Consider the following 23,305-nt stretch of genomic DNA (forward strand, 5'->3'; position numbering starts at 1 on the left):
TTTAACCAAGGCATTACGTGTTTTGGAATGGTCTAGGTGTCGGTCCATAACTGTTAAGCAAATGAAGGTGGGATTGATTAAGCAGGATTGTCATTACCTTGGAAGGTTGAGGGGTATGGGCAGCAAAACATCTTGGCATTGGAGAGGGACTCAATGAGTTTTATGAGAATGATTGTGCATTGTCAGATTTTATTAAAGGGTATATAGTCGGTGGGGGCGCTGGGAGTTATTCTGACTTTTTTTTAGTGTCTCCAAATGTCTGTTTTAGTGTCTCTCGGTGTGTGAGGGGTAGTGGGGGGGGGGGGGAAAGGGGGTAACCGCTTTTGGTCGCCTCTTTGAAGGAGAGGCCTAACACCATGGACTGGAACGGCCTTTCCCGGACTCGGGACCAGAGCTACAGCAGCGGGACACTTTCCATCATGTAGCGGGCGAACCCTTGCCGGGGGTCGCCGGAGAGGAGTGCTCCGATCGCTGGCCCGCGGACTGTCACTTCCTGAAGCCGTGGTCTGCGGAGCTCTGGGCCTGTACTCACTGGAGTTCAAAAGGATGAGGGGGATCCTCATTGAAACTTACCGAATAGTGAGAGTCTTGGTTAGAGTGTCTGTGGAGAGGATGTTTCCACTGGTGGGAGTGTCTAGGACCAGGAGGCACAGCCTCAGAATAAAATGACGTACCTTGAAAAAGGTGACGAGGAATTTCTTTAGTCAGAGGGTGGTGAATTTGTGGAATTCATTGCCACAGAAGGCTGTGGAAGCTGTCAATGTGTATTTTTAAAGTGGAGATTGATTAGTAATGGTGTCAAAGGTTATGAGGAGAAGAAGGCAGGAGAATGGGGTTGAGGGTGAAAGATAGATCAGTGACGATTGAATGGCAGAGTCGACTGGATGGGCTGAATAGCTTAATTCTGCTCTTATAACTTATGAAATTTGCCAAAATGGAATTCTGGTTTCTGAAGTGAAATGGGGAAAATGGAGGAAAGTTAAGCTTCCTTGCGATTTTTAATCTATGCTATTGTGGCAAATACTTCTTCCATCTTCTGACAGTTCCTTGGCTCCTGTCGATACTATACGAAGCCTTTATTCCTGAGTGGCATGTGCATGTGTGAGCAGTTTTATATGGCTCTGACAATATTCTTAAACCAGTTTCATATTGATCTAAAAACATCGCAAGTTAATACTGTTGTTCACCATGGAGAATTGCATGGGTGTGTATTTATAGCCCTTATGGTCTTTTGTTTTAAGTCTCCATTACAGCGGTTAGACCTAATGTTCGTGATTATTGTGAACATTGGTGGTGGTGTTCAATTTTCAGTAATTAAAAGTAATTCTGCTGCTTGTTATATTTCTAATAGCGAATGAAAGTTGTAGTATAATCTTATCTTTTCTTTTCAATATTATTTTCTTTTGATTTGACGTGAGGTGGAGCTGCATACCTATGGTGTAGTCTGAAACCTACAGAGGAGGGAGGTTGGGTGGGAGGGTGCTTGTAACCTACTAAGTATGTCCAGCGACAGCTCCAGTTACTAAACTATGATTATCATTTGTGGCTTGCCAAAAAACAGGTGGCTGTGACCCATGACAAATACATTTCACACATGTTGCATTCTTTTCACAGTATTTGAATAAGCTCCATGGATCTTTTGAAGATCAAAGTGTAATTAACATGCGAGCTTCAATCATTCTGTTGCTCATCTTTGTTAATAAATCTACAAATCATTATTTTCTCAGGAGCGTTTTGATTAGTTCTCCAAACAAACACGCTGCTGGTACCAGATTTACAATTGATGACAATTTTTTTTTTTTTCTCTTTTATACTTATCAAAGAATTTTGCAGTGTGATTCAGATCATGTAAATGACAATCTAACTATATTATATGAATTTAAATTGATGTATAATCAAAGCATTCGCATAAGGCTTTGAAAGGTTAAATTTATTGCCTGGAACAGCTTTGAAACATATGCTGTAGAATTTGAATTTCTCTTTGTTGCATTGGCTGGATTTTTTTTTAATACTGAAATTATGCAGTAATTAGGAGTGAATTTACTATGCAATTGGCAATTGCCAGTTTTTGTCAGCATGGATTTAGAAATCTGGATCCCATTTAAGCAAGATTAATTAGGATTGTGGAAAGACACTTGATTTCATTTTCTTTTCTCTACCTTGCAGTCCTCATCCTTTCCCTTGCTGTCTCTGTTTTTATTTCAACATCTGTAGTTTCTTAATGTTTGATTCTTCAACAAAGGATGAGTCTAAAGGACAAATTGAACCTGGTAATTTAGATGGATTCTGTGTTGGGTCTTCAATGAATAAAGTCTGATTTCAAACAAGATGACAGGTTCCAGGCACTACAGTAGATGACAATGCAGGTCTATGGTGTTAGTGGTTAGCTTTGAGAAATTATTATGGTTTGCTAGCCTGCCAGACTTAGTAACTTGTGCATGAAAAAATGGCCACGTTGGAGTAGCCTCAGAAGGGAATTTGTTTCTCAAGCTATATCCAACAATAATTTTCTTCAATAATGAGAAACTGACAAAGAAAATGATTTGTACCATCATGAAAATGTTCTTGATAAATTCTCTCAAAAGAAGATGTATTTTTGTTTGGGGATCTGTCATCTCACATCTCAATTGGGTGAAACCATTTTGACTCTCATGACACATTCTAGATAAATGATATTAAGCAATATTTCACATTAGCTCTGCATGATTTGTGATTTACTTGCACAGTTAACATTAGATAAAAGTAGACGGAGGGGCTTAGAATGGAGGGGATTAGAATGTTGCTGAAATTGGGTGACAAGAAGGAGAATGCATTAACTCGGAATGGATGCTGAAAATTCTGATATTTGAAGGTTACATTGAGAGGGAAGGCAAGAACATGAAGTGATTTAGACTCAATGGGAATTTAAAATTAGGGCTATTACAACTAGACGTGTCGTTTTTGGCATTGAAAGCATAATAATAATAATAAATTTTATTTTCGGACGCGCCTTTCAAGTCTCAAGGTCACCTTACAAAGATTAAACAGAAGAGAAAAAAAACATATATTCGGAGAAAAATAAATAATATGGACATCATCAATACACAAATTAAAGATAGAAATCGCTCCAAAGACACAAAACAAAATCAAAAAAAACACAATGTGAAGAGAGAGCAGCGGCAGCTAAAGCGCGCCAGCGTCCACTCTCTCTTCCGACAGCCATCTTGGACACAGACTAACAAAGTACCTTACACACAGAAAAATCATCCCCCCACAGTGGTTACCACTGTGGGGGAAGGCACAAAAGTCCAGTCCCCAACCCCAGTTCTCCCAAAAGTCAGGCCTATTAAGGCCACCGCTGTTGCCTCAACGGAGGCCCGATGTTCCTGGCCGTTCTAGCCGGGTAGTCTTGCCCCGGCGTCGGGAGAGTCCTCACAGCGGCTAGGCCACCTGGAACGGCCGCTTCCTAGCAGGGGATTGTCGGCTTCCGAAGCCGACAAGGACGCACCAAGTTGGAGCTCCCAGGCTCCCAATGTTAATGTCGGCGCCGCCCACTACGCTCCACAGATCCGCAGCTCGGAGGTGTTGCTCTCGGTGGTCCAGTTCACCGGAGCTCCAGCGCGTCGATCCAGCGCGGTGACCCAGGCAAGGTATCGCCCGCTCCGCTCCGCGATGGCGCTCCAGCGCTGTGCCGCCACTGAAGCCGAGGTGCTGGGCGGTCCCCACCAGGAAACGGCGCTCCGAGCCCGCTGGTAGGCGACGAGGACGGGTCGACGGGCAGCCCAGAGAAAAATCTGCCTCACCGACGAGGTAGGGACCTAGAAGTAAGGTTACCTCATTCCCCCCACAATAAGAAGTCAATTTCTCCGAAAAAATGACGAACAAAACTAACTAAAAACTGAAAAAAAAAGAAAAGAATTAAAAGGACGGCTGCTGGTTAGCAGCCGTTCCCCAAGATGGCTCCTCCTCCTCGATGCATGGTAGCAACAACATTTTTGACGAGTTTAAGTTTATGGTGGATGGAAGATGAATTGCAGAGCAGGTTGTGGGAGTCCAGATATGTGGAAAATATCAGGATTTCTATAGCAGATAAATTGTAATGGAGATGTGGGAAAACTGTCCTTTTGATGGAAGGGATATGAGTCTGAAGCTCTGCTCTGGGTCAGACAAGATATTGAGATTGAAAATAATAAAGCATTGAGATATTCAGTGTAGCTTTTTGACCAACAAATTGGAAGCCTATCAGATGGATGGAATGATATAGATCATGTGCACGCAGTTAGTTTAACTTGACATCATGTTGGTACAGACATTGTAGATCAAAGGGACTGCTCCTTCATGCTATGTTCTAATCCAAGGATAAGGACACTAAGTAAATTTAAGCATGCTGAAAGATGGCAACAAAACAGGCATGATGCCTTGCCTTACTCTGTTCTACTCCTGTTGAAGAATTGCTAATTTGTTTATGGGCTAAGCAGACTTTAGCTAAAACTTTAAACTACTCAAGTTGTGCACTGTTACAGAATTGCGCACCCTCCCCATCCCCATGTTGACATTAACAGAAGTACAATATTGAGAGAGTGCAGAGACTAGTTTACTTCAATTTAACAACAATGAATTTAAATCCAGTCACATGCCATTTATTTTTTTTAATCTAAGAGGCTGCTGAGACAACTAGCATAGATTCAGGAAGTTTGCATCCATCATTGCCCTTACCAGGGTGAGACAGTGAGATATATGACAGAGCATAGTTATGATTGATTTTGGATGACTTTGGACAGGATGCTGACAATGTCATGAAAGTTGCAAGAGATAATTGCTCAGTGTGAACAATGGCTTAATCATTTATAATTTCTTGAAATTTTCACATTGGAAACCAACCCAATGCCTGAAATGTGCCATTACAGTTCAACAAATCTTATAGAAATTACGGATCATTGTTTTTCTGTGTGGGTGCATTTCATCAAGAAGGTTATGAAAAAATGTACAGAGAGGAATAGTTTAATTTGTGATGTTATCTTTATTTTCCATTCATCTGTAATATCAATATCTTACTGTGTTTTGCCACAGCTACTTGATAAGTTCACCAGTAAATAAATCTATTAGTTTTAATGTGAAAGTGACACAGATTATTGGTGATAAATATGTTGTGAAATAACTTGTTGTGTTGAGCATCCCTTTTGATATCTTAACCCATTACCCCACAATTGAACTGTAATTGTTATCCAGTGAAGTCCAATTTTTTTTTTGCACGAGAGAGTATAAGTTTAAGTTCATGGCAGATTTGAGCTGTTTGTAAAATCTATCTTTCTCTAAGAACAAAAGCTCATTGGGTGAAACGTAAACAAAATGAGTACAGAACAGGAACAGGCTCTTCGACCCACAATGTCCTTGCGAAACACGAAAACTTCCTTATACAGGCACCATGTCATGCTTCAAAGATTATTTGCTTTGCATAATCTAAACTTTACACAACTTTATACGGCATGTTAGAAATTTTCCATTCTATTTGGGATTAAATTGCATCATTAACCTCAAGTCTAAATTGAACAATTTGTGGTTGGGAAAATGTCAAATGCTTTGTTACAGAATATTAGCAAATTTTATAAACTTGATCCCATTTCACCTTATAAAAGTGATAAATATACATTCTAGTAACATTCAGCATATGCCTAAGTAAATTGTGTTTGCAAGATGGATTCTTTGTATTAATGACATTCTGACTGACTAATATACTGGAAATGGAAGGTTACTAAATTAATATTTGAATGACAAAATCTCAACAAATAATATTGAAGATATTCTGGACTACTGATAATGATTGTGTATAGAAATTAGCTTTGTACTAAACATGCTTAAACATATACTGTATGAATTATAGATCATTCAACCATTCTGTGGCATATTTTATTTATTTTGTCTACATTATTATTGGTTAATGAACTTGTTTAAAACTTCTTTTTTGGTGGGGGTGAGGAAGGTTCAACTCTTGGATGAATTATTGATTTAAGATGTTTAAACATTTTTGTTCCCAAATTAATGGAATATACGGTGGAGAATGGGTGGGGGGAGAGGGGAAGCTCTGCAAGATACAGTTTCAGCACTATTTTTGGCTTCCAGCCCAGGACTTTTTATAGACTATTCCATGTTATCTAAGAAAATGAGACTGCCATATTTAGCAGTGCAAATCTGTCCTTTGTTCTGTAGACATCGATTATAATCAATTCTGAGACAAATGTCACCCTTTAAATTCTGTATTTTGTGGGCCTGGGAGGGAGCAGACCTCCCAATTTATTTTCAGCATTGCTTGTTAACTTTTTCATATTAATTATTTTAGTTCAAGCGCTACGTGAGCAAGCTTCGTAGCAAGAGCACAGTGTACAAGAAGAAGCGTCAAGAACTGACAGAATTAAGAGCAGAGTATGGTGTCTTGCAGAGGACCGAAGAAATTCTTAAACAGCGGCATGAAGCCATACAGCAACAACTGGTAATATGAGAAGCTTGCTTTAGGACATTCACTGCTCAACATCAGACCATTCTGAGACATGGCTGATAATTAATCTGAAACAATACAACTTTCCATGAAACATTTCAGTCAACCCTGCAGGTTCCAATGCCTCTACTTAAAGCATACTGATTACCCAGAAAAGCATCTGCTCCCATTTTACAGGTTTTATCTTTTGAGCGTGCAGTATGTTTCAGATTGTTAAGTATAATATTTTAACCATATTTTCTTGAAGCCTATTCATAAATTTTGGTTGGCATATTTATCTGCCCTCTTTAAAATTTAAGATAGTGAAAGGAATTGATGTTCTATTTATTTCTGTTTACCGATTTAAAAAAAAAAACCTGACGACTCGCATTTCAAACAGGCAAAGAAAAATTGAAAAAGTAACATTAAAAAGCCAACAGCATAATTTTATGTGCACATTATTTCAGCAGAGATGCATTCACATATACACAATACAAGAGATAATAACTGTTAATATCTCATATATTGCAAGAAACTCTTACACCTATTTTTTAATGCTGCTGTATTCTCTTCAGGAGCATTGGGTTAGTACAAACTTAGCGTATTTGTCCTTGTTACAGTAATCTTGGGTTCTTTTGAAGAATTTTATTTGAAATATTTTTTAAACCCAAGGTATGTTGAATTGAATCCGCTTGGTAATTACCCCCATGTTAGCTCCATTAAACAATCAGGCTCACTTGATCCTCACAACAGCCTTTAACCTGTAAAATGTGGCTCACAAAAAACTTGAAAACTGAAAATTGTAGATGCGCTGAAGAAGGGTTTCAGCCCGAAACGTTGCCTATCTCCGTCGCTCCATAGATGCTGCTGCACCCGCTGTGTTTCTCCAGCATTTTTGTGTACCTTCGTTTTTCCAGCATCTGCAGTCTGAAGAAGGGTTTCGGCCCGAAACGTTGTCTATCTCCTTCGCTCCATAGATGCTGCTGCTCCCACTGAGTTTCTCTAGCATTTTTGAGTACCTACTTACTTTTATTACCTGTTCCAATAATACATCCTGTTATATAATTTGTTAACTGGCACATTTAGGCTGTTTCACAGATGTTATGTATTTCCAGTGGTGCTTTCACAGTTTGTATAAAAAGCCTTCATTTGCTAGTGAAGGTTATAATATTTCCACTGGAATGGAAGAATATGAATGGTTTTATATTGCATATGCCATCTATGTCAAACCACTTGCAATTTTTGCATCCTTTAAATAAATGGCCAAGATCCTTGGTTATAACATATGTGATTTACACTATAGGACACAAAGTGCTGAGTAACTCAGCAGGTTAATCAGCCTCACCGGAGAACATGTATAGGTGATGTTTCGGGTCAGGACTTTCTTATGAAGGGCCCCAACCCAAAACATTACCTATCCATAATCTCGTGAAATGCTGCTTAATCCATTGAGTTACACCAGCACTTTGTCCTTTTGTGTAAACCAGCATCTGTAATTGCTTGCTTCTACATTTTTACCTGCATTTTTATCATTTATGATATAAATTTGTCAGCTGTGTTCCTTACATACTTTGTCTTTGTCAAACTGTTTTTGCAGCAAGCAATTGAAGCAAAACATGGTATTACTGGCTTCAGTGACACCCAGGAGGAGCTGGAGAGGGTATCTGCTTTGAAGAGCGAGTTAGATGAAGTGAAGGGACGCACACTCGATGAGATGTCTGAAATGGTGATCATCTTTTTAAAAAGCCTATTTAAAATTAATTTTACGATTACGTATATATTAAGGATTTACAGTTTGTGGGGAACAATAATGATGATTTGAATTACAGTAAAATATGATTCATTACATTATATCTATAGTACAAAATGTGTTGTTCATCAAAATAGTTGCTCATCAAATCTAAATAGTCTTTATTTATAACCTTCTATAAAGAAAAGTTACTGGAGAAAATAGCCACATATGTTTCAAGCCTGCTCTTAACCCTTTAAAATCTACATAGCAATGATTTCCTTCTGCTCAATGGATGAAATTAATGCTGACTTAAGGTTCTGGAGTCTTCTCACGTGATTAAATACAGAAGTTGCCTTGCTATTTCCTGCGATGTTCTCATTGTGGGTGTCAGAGCAAAATCATTACTTTGATCTGAACTTCAACATTTTAATGCTTGTTTTGATTGACTGACAGCATCATTGTTAGTTTATATTGCTGTATATCTTATGTACATATAATTTCATCCATTTTTGTTTGGTCACTACAGCATAAATCCCCTTAGAACAATAATTTCAAAATTTTATATTAGGTTGAAGGTATTTAAGCCTCTACGCATTCACCGTATGAATTAATGTTTATTCTGTAAAATATGCAAGAATTATACAAGTTGCAACTGTCAGAAGTCATCAATTTGATTAGCTGCTCAATCAGCTTCATGACATCATAACTGTGCTGCATGTAACAGGTCTTCAACACGAGCCTCCTGGCACCTATTTGTGCCAGAGATGGACATTTATACCACCAAGTCCCTTAAGCTTCATGCGCAAGCTTCTTCAATGTCAGGGCCGAGTGCTCTTGCTTTATTGCAGACCAGAAAATCTGTCATATTGTTTTAGACTTTATTCTGAACTGGATCTGTCTTGCATTTATGTAGCATTTTCTTATTCACCACTCTCTCTATCTCAGATTTAGAGATACACAATGAAAAGTGGTTTGTTTTAATTTATTTATTGTGTCCGTCATAACATTAGCCCTCTGATATGTTGTAATCTCATCCCTGCAATTTCAGTTGCAACTTTATTTCAAAGTCGCTATCCTCTGAACTGATCTTGAAATATTCTGACCATGTTTCTGCATGTCATCAAGAGCATTGTTAATTAAGAGATATTAATGTTCAAAGGATTTGCACTAGTATTAAATATTCATCATTTATTACATTTCAGGGGAATGAGGGTTATGAATCATGTGCAGGCAAAGAAGATTAATTTAACTTTGCATCATAAAAAGACACAAATACTGGATTAACAGCGGATCAGGCAGCTTCTATGGATAGCACTTGGAATCATGTTTGGCACAGACATTGTGGATCGAAAGGCCTGTTTCACTGCTGTACTGTTCTATGTTCTGTGATCCAAATTTCTCATGATATGGAATATGGCCATTCGCATCATCGAGTCTGTGCTGCCTCTCAGAACAATCAGAACCGTCCCATTCCACCCTCATTGCCCTCTAACCAGTTCTCTCACACATGCCCATGAACTCCACCCTGATTATCCAGCCACCTACTTACAATAAGAATTATTTACAGCAGCATGTTAACCTAACAATTAGCACACCTTTAGGATTGGGAGGATATTGAGCATCTGTCAGAAACCCACACACTCTCAATGCAAGCTCTACCCATTCATCACAGTGATCAGGATTGACTCGGGTGCTGGAGCTGTGAGGCAGCAGCACTAAACGTTGTGCCTCTGTGCCACCTCTAAATCTGCTGTTAATCTTTATTGTAAATATATTTTTTGGCATCTGCAAGGTCGTTATTTATTCTATAATTACCCTTGAACTGATGCCTTTGGATGATCAGTTCAAGCGTCTAACTTAAAAATGCTGCATTCCATAGAATGGAGAATAACATCACAATGCAATCCTCTCTGTGTTGCTTTAAAGCAGCCATTGTTAAAAAATAATTTGTGTGGGTGGTAGTGTTGTACAAATGCAATTATTTGTAGCTAAAATTATGCTAGCAGATGCATCCACACCTTAATGATAGACATTTCTTGATTTGACTGAGGCTTTAGAGGCAAAGCTTACTTTTAAAGCACAGTTAAAATTGTCCTTGATTTTAAGATTTCAAATACAATTTCACAAATAAATACTTACAACATTACATCAATGGGTATCAAAATACCCATTGATGTAATGAAATGAATGTTTTGTTTTTTTTAATCAAAAAATTTATTCAATTATTAAAAAATAATAATTACAGTACAATAAAACAAGCCAGAATCCACCACCATACTACAATACAAACATATATCCATAATAACCTACTATACAACTATGATACAATCCAATGAAATGAATGTTGGGTGGAATTCATTGGGAGAAGATTGGACAGAAGTGCCATTCATGATTTGTCTATAAATAATGTAGCCTACTAAAGAAGGTATTGGATTAATATTTATGCTGCGAGCAAAAACTACTTGGCTGTCCTCCGTCTAAAATATATTTATTTGAAAGTAGAACTGTGATAAGAACCTGTGGAAGAATTAGGCAAGTTTTAAAGTAACCAATCTTACATCAAAGTGTTGCAATGGATGCTTGAAATTATTTATTAGTAAACAATTAATAAATAGTCTTTATTAATCAGTCTAGAATTTAGTAACAAGCTTGCCATATGCTTTTCTATCACATGAGTACTATAATTAGAAAATATTGCAAAAGCTTATTTTTCATCGCAATATTTTTTTTCTCATGCTTTCTAAAAGGTGCCATTCATTACTGAGATGAAATCTCCACAGCCACATGCTCTCTTGTCCTCGTAATTATTGTTGTTCATTTATCCATCTTTTAATGTACATTACACCATTCACAGTAAATGTTATTAATTGGGGAGGAAAAAAAAGAACAAAGATCACAGAAATTTAAACACAAGGTGATTACAGTGAATGAAGAATGTGAAAATGACTACCAGTTAACACATTATATTTATATAATTTATTACATTTATTTTCCTATCTGCAAGAAAAGGAATAGTCAGCCAATGTTATTGAATTCTAATTTTAAAGAAACACGCACTTATTTATCATGCAATACTATTGTTACACAGTTGAGAGGAAGATAAAATCACGTTGAAAATTCTAATTTTGGTTCTATCAAAATATTTCGCATCAATGTGGAGGTCATGTAGAATGCATAAAATAATGATTCTAGCACAAGAATTGATTTTTGCATGTCCATTTAAATCACAGGCAATGTATAAATGTATAACTGTGTTGCAAGTGTATATGTCTTTAAATTGTTGCACTAAACTTTTCAGAATATCAAACTAAATTTAATAATATGATTTTGCACAATGCTTCCGTTTCAGTTAAGATGAGCCCTTTTAAAAAATATTCTTCTTATCTGTCAAATTGACTGGGGCCATGTGTAATCAGAAAAGATAGTTGAACAGCTTGCTTTCAGACAGTGACAGCAGATTAAACTCCATATTTGCAATAATGTGCCAGCCTGTGATTGATGACCATATATGGTAATCTGTATGTGGTCCGTGACACTGTTTTTTGCCATTTGGCAACTTTTTGTAATGTATTGATGACTATTGTTTTCGGCCATGAGTAAAAACACCTTTTTTAAATTCGTCATGAACATTATATGAAGCAGAAGCTGGATTAAGCCATTTGGCCCCTCATGCCTGCTCAGTTATTCAGTAAGATCTTTTACTTCAGCATCAATTTCCTGCATTAACCCTGTATCCTCAATTTCCTTAATAGTTAAAAATCTGTGTGTTGAATATTCTAAGTGATTGAGCCTCCACAGCTCTATTTGGCTGAGAATCTTGGGTGAAAAAAAGGTTGCTCTGAATTTGTGGCCCCACGTTCTGGACACTTCAGTCAGGGAAAGCATTAACTCTGTCCCCACCTCATCAAGCCCCATATGAATTTTGTATGTTTCACTGAGATGACCTCTCATTCTTCTAAACTCCAAAGAATATTAACACACAAATCTCCTCGGAACTTGTCATTCCAGGAATTGATTTGGCCTTCACTACATTCCTTTTTTCATAAATATATCTTTCTTTAGTTAAAGAGACCCGTAAACAATTCTCCAGACATGTTGTAGTGAGGATCTAAACATCTTAACTAGACCTAAACATCACTAATCGTTAATCGATTTGGATTTCCAGGTGATGATATGGGTGCAAGAGGATCTAAATAATTTTTTCTCCCCTCTATCATCTTAACTATATATTCCTTCCTTAAGAAGGCCAATCAAATGGGTATGTATTCACTTGTACTTGGTCCGTATTTGCAACTGCAGGCACTATTGCTGTTCTTTTATCCCCATTTTTTAGATTCCATATAAAATATATTTCTGGAACATAAAATTCATAAGAGAACAGAAAAATGGTTGTGTGCAAAATGCACATTATTGGTAAAATTCCGCATTGTAAATGTTTATTTTGAAAGACAATTTTGCTGATTTGTAGCAGAATCAGGAACATTTTCTTCCCCTCTTATCAGGCTTATAAACAGTCCTTCACTAAGCTCAAACCTACCTCATTGTGAACATTGCACTTTGTCTCTGTAACTGCTAAGGGCCTGTCACACTGTACGAGGTAATTCAAGAGCTCTCCCAAGTTAAAAAAAAAATCAAACTCGTGGTAAGCACGTAGAATGTACGTAGCGGGTACGTTGGAGCTCGGGACGTCTCTTAGCGGCTCGTAATGCAAATAGTAGATACTCGGGAAACGCGGTAAGCTCGTGAAGACTCATGAAGATTTTTCAATGTTGAAAAATGTCCACGAGAGCCCCTAGTACCTACGAGCGGCTATTACCGTAATTCTCCGAGTTCGAATCAGGGGAAACCCATAGTGGGACAGCCCCTTTACGCTACAATGCTGATAACTTAAAATTTGCCATCTATATCTTTCCCTTCTACCTATTGTATTTGAGTTTCACTTGATTGTATTTATGTGCAATCATCTGATTTGATTGGATACCATACACAACAAAGCTTTTCACATTACCACAGTACACGTGACAATAACAAACCTAAACTTAAACCTTTTAGAAACTTGGGAGTAATTGGAAAAACACAGTAATAAATAATGCAGAGATCTTGTTTTCTTTTGTGCTCGCATTTCTCCAGATAAAGAGACTTAATACTCTTATTGCTGAAAAGAAATCTGCTTTGGCCCCAGTCATCAAAGAACTACGGCCATTGCGTCAGAAGTGCCAGGTAAGTGGCGGACTTTAAAAAAATAAACAGTGACTACTGTTGAAATATGTTGCTTCTTATCCTTCTGTTGGCCAGTTGCCTGCAAAAATCACCATGTTAAGTTGTTGCAGCAGCTTCCATTGTGTCAGTTGGCAGACAACATCCAGCCTTGGCATTATTCAGCTACAGAAGCGTTTTTGAATTACTTATTTAGAGAATAATTGGCATAATCTAATCAGCATGGATATTGAACAGCAGATCAATTCCTATCAATGAGTATGCAGTATTACAATTTTGGTGTGCGTACAAGGGTGTGAAGCCACCTTTGTTTGGTTTACACGAGCTTGGATGTGTAAATTTATTTCGGAATATAAGGTCCTGACTTGTGATTGACAAGGACACACATTGTTTGAGTGTCGCATGCTGCTAGCTCACAGTTTCATTTACATGACAGTTTGCCCTTTCACATTAGGAACTAACTCAAGAGTATGATGAAAAGAAAGCACTTTATGACAGCTGTGCAGCAGGCTTGGAAAGCAATCGATCTAAACTCGAACAGGTAAATAAAGGTCATGCTTTATTCCACATATACAGTAGTTCGTGCACTTTTTAAACTGTTTTGGCCAGGTAGATAATTTTGGAGGATTTTTGTAAAAGCAAAAATCTCAAAATACCAAAGGTTTTCAGAAAACACAATCTATATTTTTTTTAATGCAGAAGTACCCAGATGTTTTTTTTTCTCTCTCTCTCTTTGGAATAAAAGAACATTAGCTCCAGAACTCCTGCTGGCATTTTAAATGGTTCTTTATTGTCACGTATGCAAGTATAGAAGTGTGAAAACTCGCGCCTCCAGATTTAGGACCAGTTTCTTCCCAGCTGTTATCAGGCAACTGAACCATCCAACCAACAACTAGAGAGCAGTCTGAGCTGCTATCTACCTTAGAGACCTTTGGACTATCTTTGATTGGACTTTACTGGACTAGACATTATTGCGTTATTCTTGCACTAAACATTATTCGCGTTATTCCCTTTAACATGTATCAGTACACTGTGGATGGCTCGATTGTAATCATGTATTGTCTTTCTGCTGAAGATAGACACAAAAACCTGGAGTAACGCAGCATTTCTAGAGAAAAGGAATAGCTTTCCGCTAACTGGTTAGCACGCAACAAAAGCTTTTCACTGTACCTCGGTACACGTGACAAGAGTATAACCTAAACTCAAATTCAAACACAAACTCGATGTGCCCTGCCTAGATATTTGGGTGGTGTATCTGTATCCCAAGAAATTTGTAAACCCAAGACCGAGCTTTGACAGATTAATGATAGCCAACGCCTTAATCCTGGCCCTACATCGACACGGTGGTGCAGCGGTAGAGTTGCTGCCTTTCAGCACCAGAGTCCCGGGTTCGATCCTGACTACGGATGCTTGTCTGTATTGAATTTGTATGTTCTCCCCATGACCTGTGTGGGCTTTCTCCAGGATCTCTGTTTCTTCCCACACTCCAAAGATGTGCAGGTTTGTAGGTTAATTGGCTTGGTACAATTATAAATTGTCCCTCGTGTGTAGGATAGTGTTCGTGTGAGGGGATCACTGGTCAGCGCGGACTCGGTGGGCCGAAGGGCCTGTTTCCGTGCTGTATCTCTAAACTAAACTATCTCTCCTGTTTCCATCCAGTGACCCCAGCATTGCCTGTACACTCTCACTTCCTGGTGAGACAGAGGTTCACGTGCATCTCTTCTAAACGTTGTGTATTGCATTGCCCGTTAGAGCTCCTGGTCACGACCTATTTTAAATCTCCTTCCCATTGGGTCTATCACTTGATGGGAGACTTTGAACAGAAGACATAATCCCCAGATTTACTTTCTAGTAAAGATTGCACTTACGAAGCTGATCTACAGTTTAAAGTAGCTGACGGAATAGCTCTTAGGGGTTCTGCTTTAATTGACAGCTTCTATGAATTCTGTAAGGAAATCTTTTCTTTATAAAATAAATTATTGTTTGTGGGTGGTACTTAATTACATAAATTACAAATACTTTTAGAGGCTGAAAGGTCATTGTATTTTTACTTTAATTGTGAATTGCATCCAAAAATATTGATGAATTATGTAATATGGATTGTTTATAGTGCTTACAATGGAGCTTGTGATTACATTTATTGCAAATAAAAGTGATTTTTAAATGGGAAACTTTTTCAGGAGGTTCAAGGGCTCCGAGAAGAATGTGGACAGGAGGAAACTAGATATCACTATACCAACTGCTTGAGAAGGGTACAAAAAAATTATTGTAATTTAATATTGAATTTTATTAACATTGCAGTATTGCAGTAATACATGTTAATTTCTGCTGACCAGATTACTGAAAGACAGATACAGCGTGCTGCTGATGAAATGAAACTGTACGTATCTGCAGATCCACAAGAAAGAAGAAAAGCTGTAAGGTAAATCTGCAGGTTTAAGTATTTAAGTTTAATGTACATATTTTCATTTTAAGCCACTTTTGTGGATATCCATTTTATAACGACCAATGGATTATTTTACTTTTACTCTTTGAAGTTGACTCTGCATAGTTGCATATCTACTAAATTTCCCATCCAAGCCAATATTGACGGTAGAGTATGTTCCACCTCTGTTCTGTTTCAATGCTTTTTCACTTTGTCCTGTTTGAGGTTCTCACCTTAAATTTTATTAGCAGCTCTCCTTTCTAGGCTCCTCCCTCATTGAAAACCTTTTCTGCTTTTCTACCTACGGGCTCTGCAACAGCTTCGTATTTAGAAACTTGTAGAGTACTATTAATTAATTATTAGATTAAAAAATTAAACTGCATATGCTGGAAATCTAAATTAAAAACAGAAAATGCTGTAAACACTAAGCAGGTCTGATAAAATTTGTGACAGAGAAACAGAGTCGTGTTTAATCTCATTTTTTAATAAAGACTATTCATTGGAGCTGTGAAACATTCTTTTAAAATACACTATTGATACCTGCCATTTTAGTGTGAATATTTTTTTTAGATCCGTGCATTCAGGCCAGAGAAGAAATAGTTTTTATGATGTAAAAGGAGTCAAGATGCCAGTAGCCCTGACAATGAGATCATAGTGTGGACTCATGTCGACAGAAATTTGATTTGGTATTATGTTACCTTTCTGCCCTTGAAAACTACTATTTCCAATCTCATGCGCCCAGTTTAGACATTTGTGTGGTGTATCTTATGACCCAAGAGATCCAGGAGTGCTTTCTTCTGTTTAATGATCATCAGTCCTGGAAGTGTGTCTGAGGCGTGAAATGTTAGCTTTGTTTCTCGTCCATTAATGCCAACTGACATAGAACAGTACAGCACAAGAACAGACCGACAATGTCTGTGCCGAACATGATGCCACGACCATCTCTTATCTATCTGCACATAATCTATACCCTCATTTCCTTCATTTCCTTCATATGCATGTGTCTATCCAAAAGTCTCTTAAATGGCACAACTGTATCTGCCTCAACCACCTCCCCGGGAGCGTGTTCCAGGCATCCTCTGCGCAAAATGAAAGTTGCCTCGTACACCACCTTTAAACTTTCACTCTGCATCTACTCTTTAAGGTCCTTTGAGAATTTCGTAAGTTACAAACTATCTCCACCTCTCATGAAGTGCAATATACTATTTCCTTTCCTTATTACTTGATTTATCTCTGTTAGTTTTCAATGATGCATGGATACCCAGGTCACTTTGAACATCAACATTCTCAATTCTCACTATTAATAAACCACACTGGTTTTCTGTTTTAATCCACCAAACAAAGTGGATAACTTCAAATATTCTCACATTGTATTGCATCTGCCATGTTCTTACCCATTTGTTCAGCATTTCTACATTACTTTGAAGCCTTATTACATCCTCCTTTGCAATCTTAAAGCTGCTTGCTTTTGTATCATCAGAAAACTTGGAAATATGACATTGCCCTGCACTCCCATCCTCCAGCCAAATTGCTGATTTGGATCATGAATAGATAAGACCCAAGTACTATAATGACAGCCTTGCCAACCCAAGAAGAATCATTCATCCTACTTTTTGCTTTCTGTCCGATAAGCAATTCTCAATCTGTCAGTATATTATCCCTAACTCCATGTCCTGTAACCTTGTTATTAATCTCTTCTGTGGAACCTTATCAAACGGCTTCTGAAATTCCAAATAGACTACAGATAATCCTTTATCTATTCTAACAATCACATCGTCAAAGAGCTTCAGTGCATAAGTTAAATTGATTTTACTTTTATAAGTCTTGCCTTTCTCAATGTTTACATCCTTCATTATAACTTCAGGGTTTTGTTTACCACAGACGATAGACCATGAGGTCAGTCTTTCCTGTTTCATCTCCATCCATAAATAGTGTGACCTCACCTGCCACCCTCTGAGCCACAAGAACAATCGTAGCATCTCTAGGGTTTTGCATTGTTAACTAGCGCATTCACTACCTCTATAGCTGCCTCTTTCAAAACTCTGGAATTCGCCAGCTTTTAGTTTAAATATCTTCTGGTACTTTTAGATTCATACAGCACGGAAACATGCTCTTTGGCCCAACTTACCCACACCGACCATGATACCCCTACTACACCAGTCCTACCTGCTTGCATTTGACCCATATCCGTCTAAACCTTTCCTATCCATGTACCTGTCCAAATGTCTGTTAAATGTTGTGATAGTACCTCCCTCAACTACCTCCTCTGGCAGCTTGTTCCATTGTTAAATTGTTGTAAAAACTTAAGTTTTAAAATAGCCATGTAATGCAACGAATAAAAACAGATAGGAACATTCAGTTCCTCAGCATGTTACTGATACCATACTGGAGTGTTGCAACAAATTGTTTGCTGTGCCAGACAAGTAATTAACAATAAAGAAAAATGAATGTGTTATATCTTACAGGGAGCAATATAATCGTAATATCCTTGAGCAAGAAAATCTAGGGAAGGTGAGTACCTATGCAATAGGCCATGTTGGAAGTATTGTCTGCAGAAAATCTGTGTTAACTAACTCGGTGTTTCTGGGAAATAACAACAGATTCTGCCCGCTGTCCAGAAGACCTGGCACAGTGAAACCAGAGGGAAATTTAGCAGATGTTGTCATTGGTAACTAATCTCTTGATAAATGGCAAGATCAGCCATTGTGAATTTAAGGGGCAGCATGAACAGCATGTCCCATGAGATTCAGATTCAGATTCAGATTCAACTTTAATTGTCATTGTCAGTGTACAGTACAGAGACAACAAAATGCATTTAGCATCTCCCTGGGAGAGCGACATAGCATATGATTTGAATAAATATTTACATTAGCAGATATACAGACATAGTGTTTTTCCTGTGGGAGGAGTGTCCGGGGGGGGGGGGGGGGGGGGGGGGGGGGGGGGGTGATTGGCCGTCACCGAGGTACGTTGTTGAGTAGAGTGACAGCCGCCGGGAAGAAGCTGTTCCTGGACCTACTGGTCCGGCATCGGAGAGACCTGTAGCGCCTCCCGGATGGTAGGAGGGTAAACAGTCCATGGTTGGGGTGAGAGCAGTCCTTGGCGATGCTGAGCGCCCTCCGCAGACAACGCTTGCATTGGACAGACTCGATGGAAGGGAGCGAGGAACCGGTGATGCGTTGGGCAATTTTCACCACCCTCTGCAAGGCCTTCCGGTTGGAGACAGAGCAGTTGCCATACCATACTGTGATACAGTTGGTAAGGATGCTCTCGATGGTGCAGCAGTAGAAGTTCACCAGGATCTGAGGAGACAGATGGACCTTCTTCAGTCTCCTCAGGAAGAAGAGACGCTGGTGAGCCTTCTTGATCAGAGTTGAGGTATTGTGGGTCCAAGAGAGGTCATCGGAGATGTTAACACCCAGGAACCTGAAGCTAGAAACACGTTCCACCTCCGTCCCGTTAATGTGGATGGGGGTGTGCATGCCGCCCCTGGACTTCCTGAAGTCTACAATGAGCTCCTTGGTCTTCTTGGAGTTAAGGGCCAGGTTGTTGTCAGCGCACCATGCTGCTAAGTGCTGGACCTCCTCCCTGTAGGCCGACTCATCGTTGTTGCTGATGAGGCCAATCACCATTGTATCATCTGCATACTTGATGATGGTGTTAGTACCATGTACAGGTGTGCAGTCATAGGTGAAGAGGGAGTAGAGGAGGGGGCTCAGCACGCAGCCCTGTGGAACGCCGGTGTTCAGGGTGAGGGTTGAAGAGGTGTGCTTGTCTAACCTAACAGACTGGGGTCTGTTGGTTAGAAAGTCCAGTATCCAGTTGCAGAGGGAGGGATCGATGCCCAGGTTACCGAGTTTGGTGATCAGTTTAGATGGTATAATATGAGGGCAGGCTTGGTATTGACAACAATTATGCAGTACAAGTTGCTTTGGTAAATATTGTACAGAACTGCTAAATAGTTGGACCTATAAGCATGTTATATATTTAAATAAAGGAATTTTAAAAGTCAACTGGATTTAAATATCCTAAAAAAACAAAGTGTTGGAGTTGGAGTAACTTATTTGGTCAGTCAACATCTCTGGGGGACATGTTTTGCTGATGTTTCAGGTCGGGACACTTCTTGACACTGATTATAGTGGAGGAGAGAAAGCTGGAAGAGAGGTGGGAGATAAGTTTTTTTTGGCCTTCCATCACAGCAATGTGATGGATGTTTATGTAAAATGTAAATTATGTTGTGTCTGGGGTCTATTTGTTTGTAATGTATGGCTGCAGAAACGGCATTTCGTTTGGACCTCAAGGGGTCCAAATGACAATTAAATTGACTCTTGACTCTCTCTCTTGACTCTTGACAAAGCCTGGCAAGTGATTGGTGGATATAGATGAGGAGGGAGGGAGATTGGTAGTTGGGTGGACAAAAGCTAGAGATGAAAAGGAAACAATACGGTCAGATCAGGAGAGGAGTGAATTGTTAAGCCAGAGGGAAGGATATAGGTGAAAATGGACAGGACGAAGGGGAAAGGGAGGCTGGATAGTGGTAGAATTGAGCACACAGGGTGGAGCATAGGAAAAAGGGTGGGGGAGTGTTACCTAGAATTTGAGAAATCATAGTTGACACCGTTGGGTTTATTCTAAGGTGTAGGAAGGAGTTGGGTTAAGATATGTTTGCTTCGGGCAGCCAATCATTATTCCCACATGGCTTTCCTCGCACAGATTCACACACTCTGGACCTCAGACTAAATTTTCTTCAACTACTTGTGCATTTTACTTTTACCGTGTGGTTGAGAATCAGATTATTGGAACTCCTTAATGTAATATAGATGACTGCTTAGAATCTATAACTATGATCATTATATTTGAAAGTTCTTTGACAGACACAAGGAATTGCAGATGCTGGCATCTTCCACAGATCACAAAGCACTAGAATAACTCAGCAGGTCAGGAAGTGTCTCTAGAGGAGATGGATTAGTGACATTTCAGGTCGGGATCCTTCTTCAGAGTCAATGTAGTAGGTAATGTGCCATGCACGGGATTTCAGTGCTGAACTAAATGACCTTTCAGAATATTAGATGATATTTTAACACTCTCAATAATTAGTTATTACAAAGTATTGTAATACATTTTCCAATGAGCCTGGTATGTTTAGAGAAAGCATGGGAGTTGGGACCTTAGTTTATTTAAAGAGAATTTGTGAGCGTAATGGGAGTGCAGGAACCGGGACCCATTAAGTTTAAAGGCTATACAGAGGTCTGGTGAGCGGGGGAGCACACGTGAGTTTCATGGGAGTATGATAATCATCACGTGGTGTGCCACATGACGAAACATCTGGATTTCTGAATAACTGAAGAGCAGATTGCTGACATTTTACTGCACTTTAAATAGCTTGAAACAATATTGACGAGTTTAAGATATAGTGCCCTCCATAATGTTTGGGACATAGACCCATCATTTATTTATTTGCCCCTCTACTCCACAATTTAAGATTTGTAATAGAGAAAATCACATGTGGTCTAAGTGCACATTGTCAGATTTTAATAAAAGCCATTTTTATACATTTTGGTTTCACCATGTAGAAATTACCCTTTGCATGCAATAACTGCTTGAAGTCTGCGATTCATGGACATCACCAGTTGCTGGGTGTCTTCTCTGGTGATGCTCTGCCGTGGCCTGTATTGCAGCCATCTTTAGTTTATGCTTGTTTTGGGGGCTAGTTCCCTTCAGTTTTCTGCTCAGCATATAAAAGGCATGCTCAATTGGGTTCAGATCGGGTGATTGACTTGGCCACTCAGGAATTGACCATTTTTTAGCTTTGAAAACTCCTTTGTTGCTTTAGCAGTATGTTTGGGATCATTGTCTTGCTGTAGAATGAACCGCCGGCCAATGAGTTTTGAGGCATTTGTTTGAACTTGAGCAGATAGGATGTGTCGATACACTTCAGAATTCATTATGCTACTACCATCAGCAGTTATATCATCAATAAAGTTAAATGAGCCAGTACCTTCAATAGCAATACATGCCCAGGCCATAACACCCCCACCACCGTGTTTCACAGATGAGGTGGTACGCTTTGGATCTTGGGCAGTTCCTTCTCCCCTCCATACTTTGCTCTTGCCATCACTCTGATATGTTAATCTTCATCTCATCTGCCAACAAGACCTTTTTCCAGAACTGTGGTTGCTCTTTTAAGTACCTCTTGGCAAACTGTAACCTGGCCATCCTCTTTTTTGCAGCTAACCAGTGATTTGCATCTTGTAGTGAGACCTCTGTATTTCTGCTCATGAGGTCTTCAGCAGACAGTGGTCATTGACAAATCCACACCTAACTCCTGAAGAGTGTTTGTGATCTGTCGGACAGGTGTTTGGGGATTTTTCATAGAAAGAATTATTCTGTCATCAGCTGTGGAGGTCTTCCTTGGCCTGCCAGTCCCTTTGCAATTAGTAAGCTCACCCGTGCTCTCTTTCCTCTTAATGATGTTCCAAACAGTTGATTTTGGTAAGCCTAAGGTTTGGCTGATGTCTCTAACAGTTTTATTCTTGTTTCTCAGTCTCATAATGGCTTCTTTGACTTTCATTGGCACAACTTTGGTCCTCATGTTGATAAACAGCAATAAAAGTTTCCAAAGGTGATGGAAAGACTAGGTGCTAAGAGCTCTTATACCTGCATTAAATACACCTGAGCAATTACAAACACCTGTGAAGCAATGTGTCCCAGGAAACATTATGATGCCCTGAAATGGGGGGACTAAGTATGAACACTGCTGTAATTTCTACATGGTGAAATCAAAATGTATAAGAATGGCCTTTATTCAAATCTGACAATGTGCACTTTAACCACATGGTGATTTTTTTCTATTACAAATCTGAAATTGTGGAGTACAGAGGCAAATAAATAAATGATGGGTCTTTGTCCCAAACATTATGGAGGGCTCTGTGGCTGCCGAAAGAACAAAAGAGGCCAAACCTGTTTTCAATTGGGACACTACCGCAAGAACAGGAGTACGGAGGATGCCATCTCAACGGCACTTCACTCCGCCCTCTCCCACCTTGACAACAGAGACACTTATGTAAGAATGCTGTTCATCGATTACAGCTCAGCATTCAACACCATTATTCCATCAAAACTGATCACCAAACTCGGTAACCTGGGCATCGACCCCTCCCTCTGCAACTGGATACTGGACTTTCTAACCAACAGACCCCAGTCTGTGAGGTTAGACAAGCACACCTCTTCAACCCTCACCCTGAACACCGGCGTTCCTCAGGGCTGTGTGCTGAGCCCCCTCCTCTACTCCCTCTTCACCTATGACTGCACACCTGTACATGGTACTAACACCATCATCAAGTATGCAGATGATACAACGGTGATTGGCCTCATCAGCAATAACGATGAGCTGGCCTACAGGGCGGAGGTCTAGCACTTATCAGCATGGTGCGCTGACAACAACCATGGCCCTTAACTCCTCCAGAAGACCTCTTGCTCA

At 39.3% G+C, this 23,305-nt stretch overlaps 1 protein-coding gene across 3 annotated transcripts in view; it reads left to right on the top strand.

Annotated features, from left to right (window-relative positions):
* ift81 (intraflagellar transport 81 homolog) overlaps positions 1–23,305 on the top strand; it is a 60,206-nt gene that overhangs the window by 23,447 nt on the left and 13,454 nt on the right. Inside the window, exons 12-19 of one of the 3 annotated variants that reach the window (XM_055655752.1) lie at positions 6,317–6,466; positions 8,049–8,177; positions 13,314–13,403; positions 13,855–13,941; positions 15,581–15,652; positions 15,737–15,822; positions 18,291–18,336; positions 19,936–20,331. In XM_055655752.1, the coding sequence (XP_055511727.1) occupies positions 6,317–6,466; positions 8,049–8,177; positions 13,314–13,403; positions 13,855–13,941; positions 15,581–15,652; positions 15,737–15,822; positions 18,291–18,336; positions 19,936–20,145 (870 nt within the window). In that variant the 3' untranslated portion in view covers positions 20,146–20,331. Of the gene's footprint in view, positions 1–6,316; positions 6,467–8,048; positions 8,178–13,313; positions 13,404–13,854; positions 13,942–15,580; positions 15,653–15,736; positions 15,823–18,290; positions 18,337–19,935; positions 20,334–23,305 lie in introns of those variants that run through there. The other 2 variants (XM_055655754.1, XM_055655755.1) reach the window with 2 other exon arrangements.

The sequence above is a fragment of the Leucoraja erinacea genome, chromosome 25, assembly GCF_028641065.1.
Source record: "Leucoraja erinacea ecotype New England chromosome 25, Leri_hhj_1, whole genome shotgun sequence".
NCBI classification, from domain to species: domain Eukaryota; kingdom Metazoa; phylum Chordata; class Chondrichthyes; order Rajiformes; family Rajidae; genus Leucoraja; species Leucoraja erinaceus.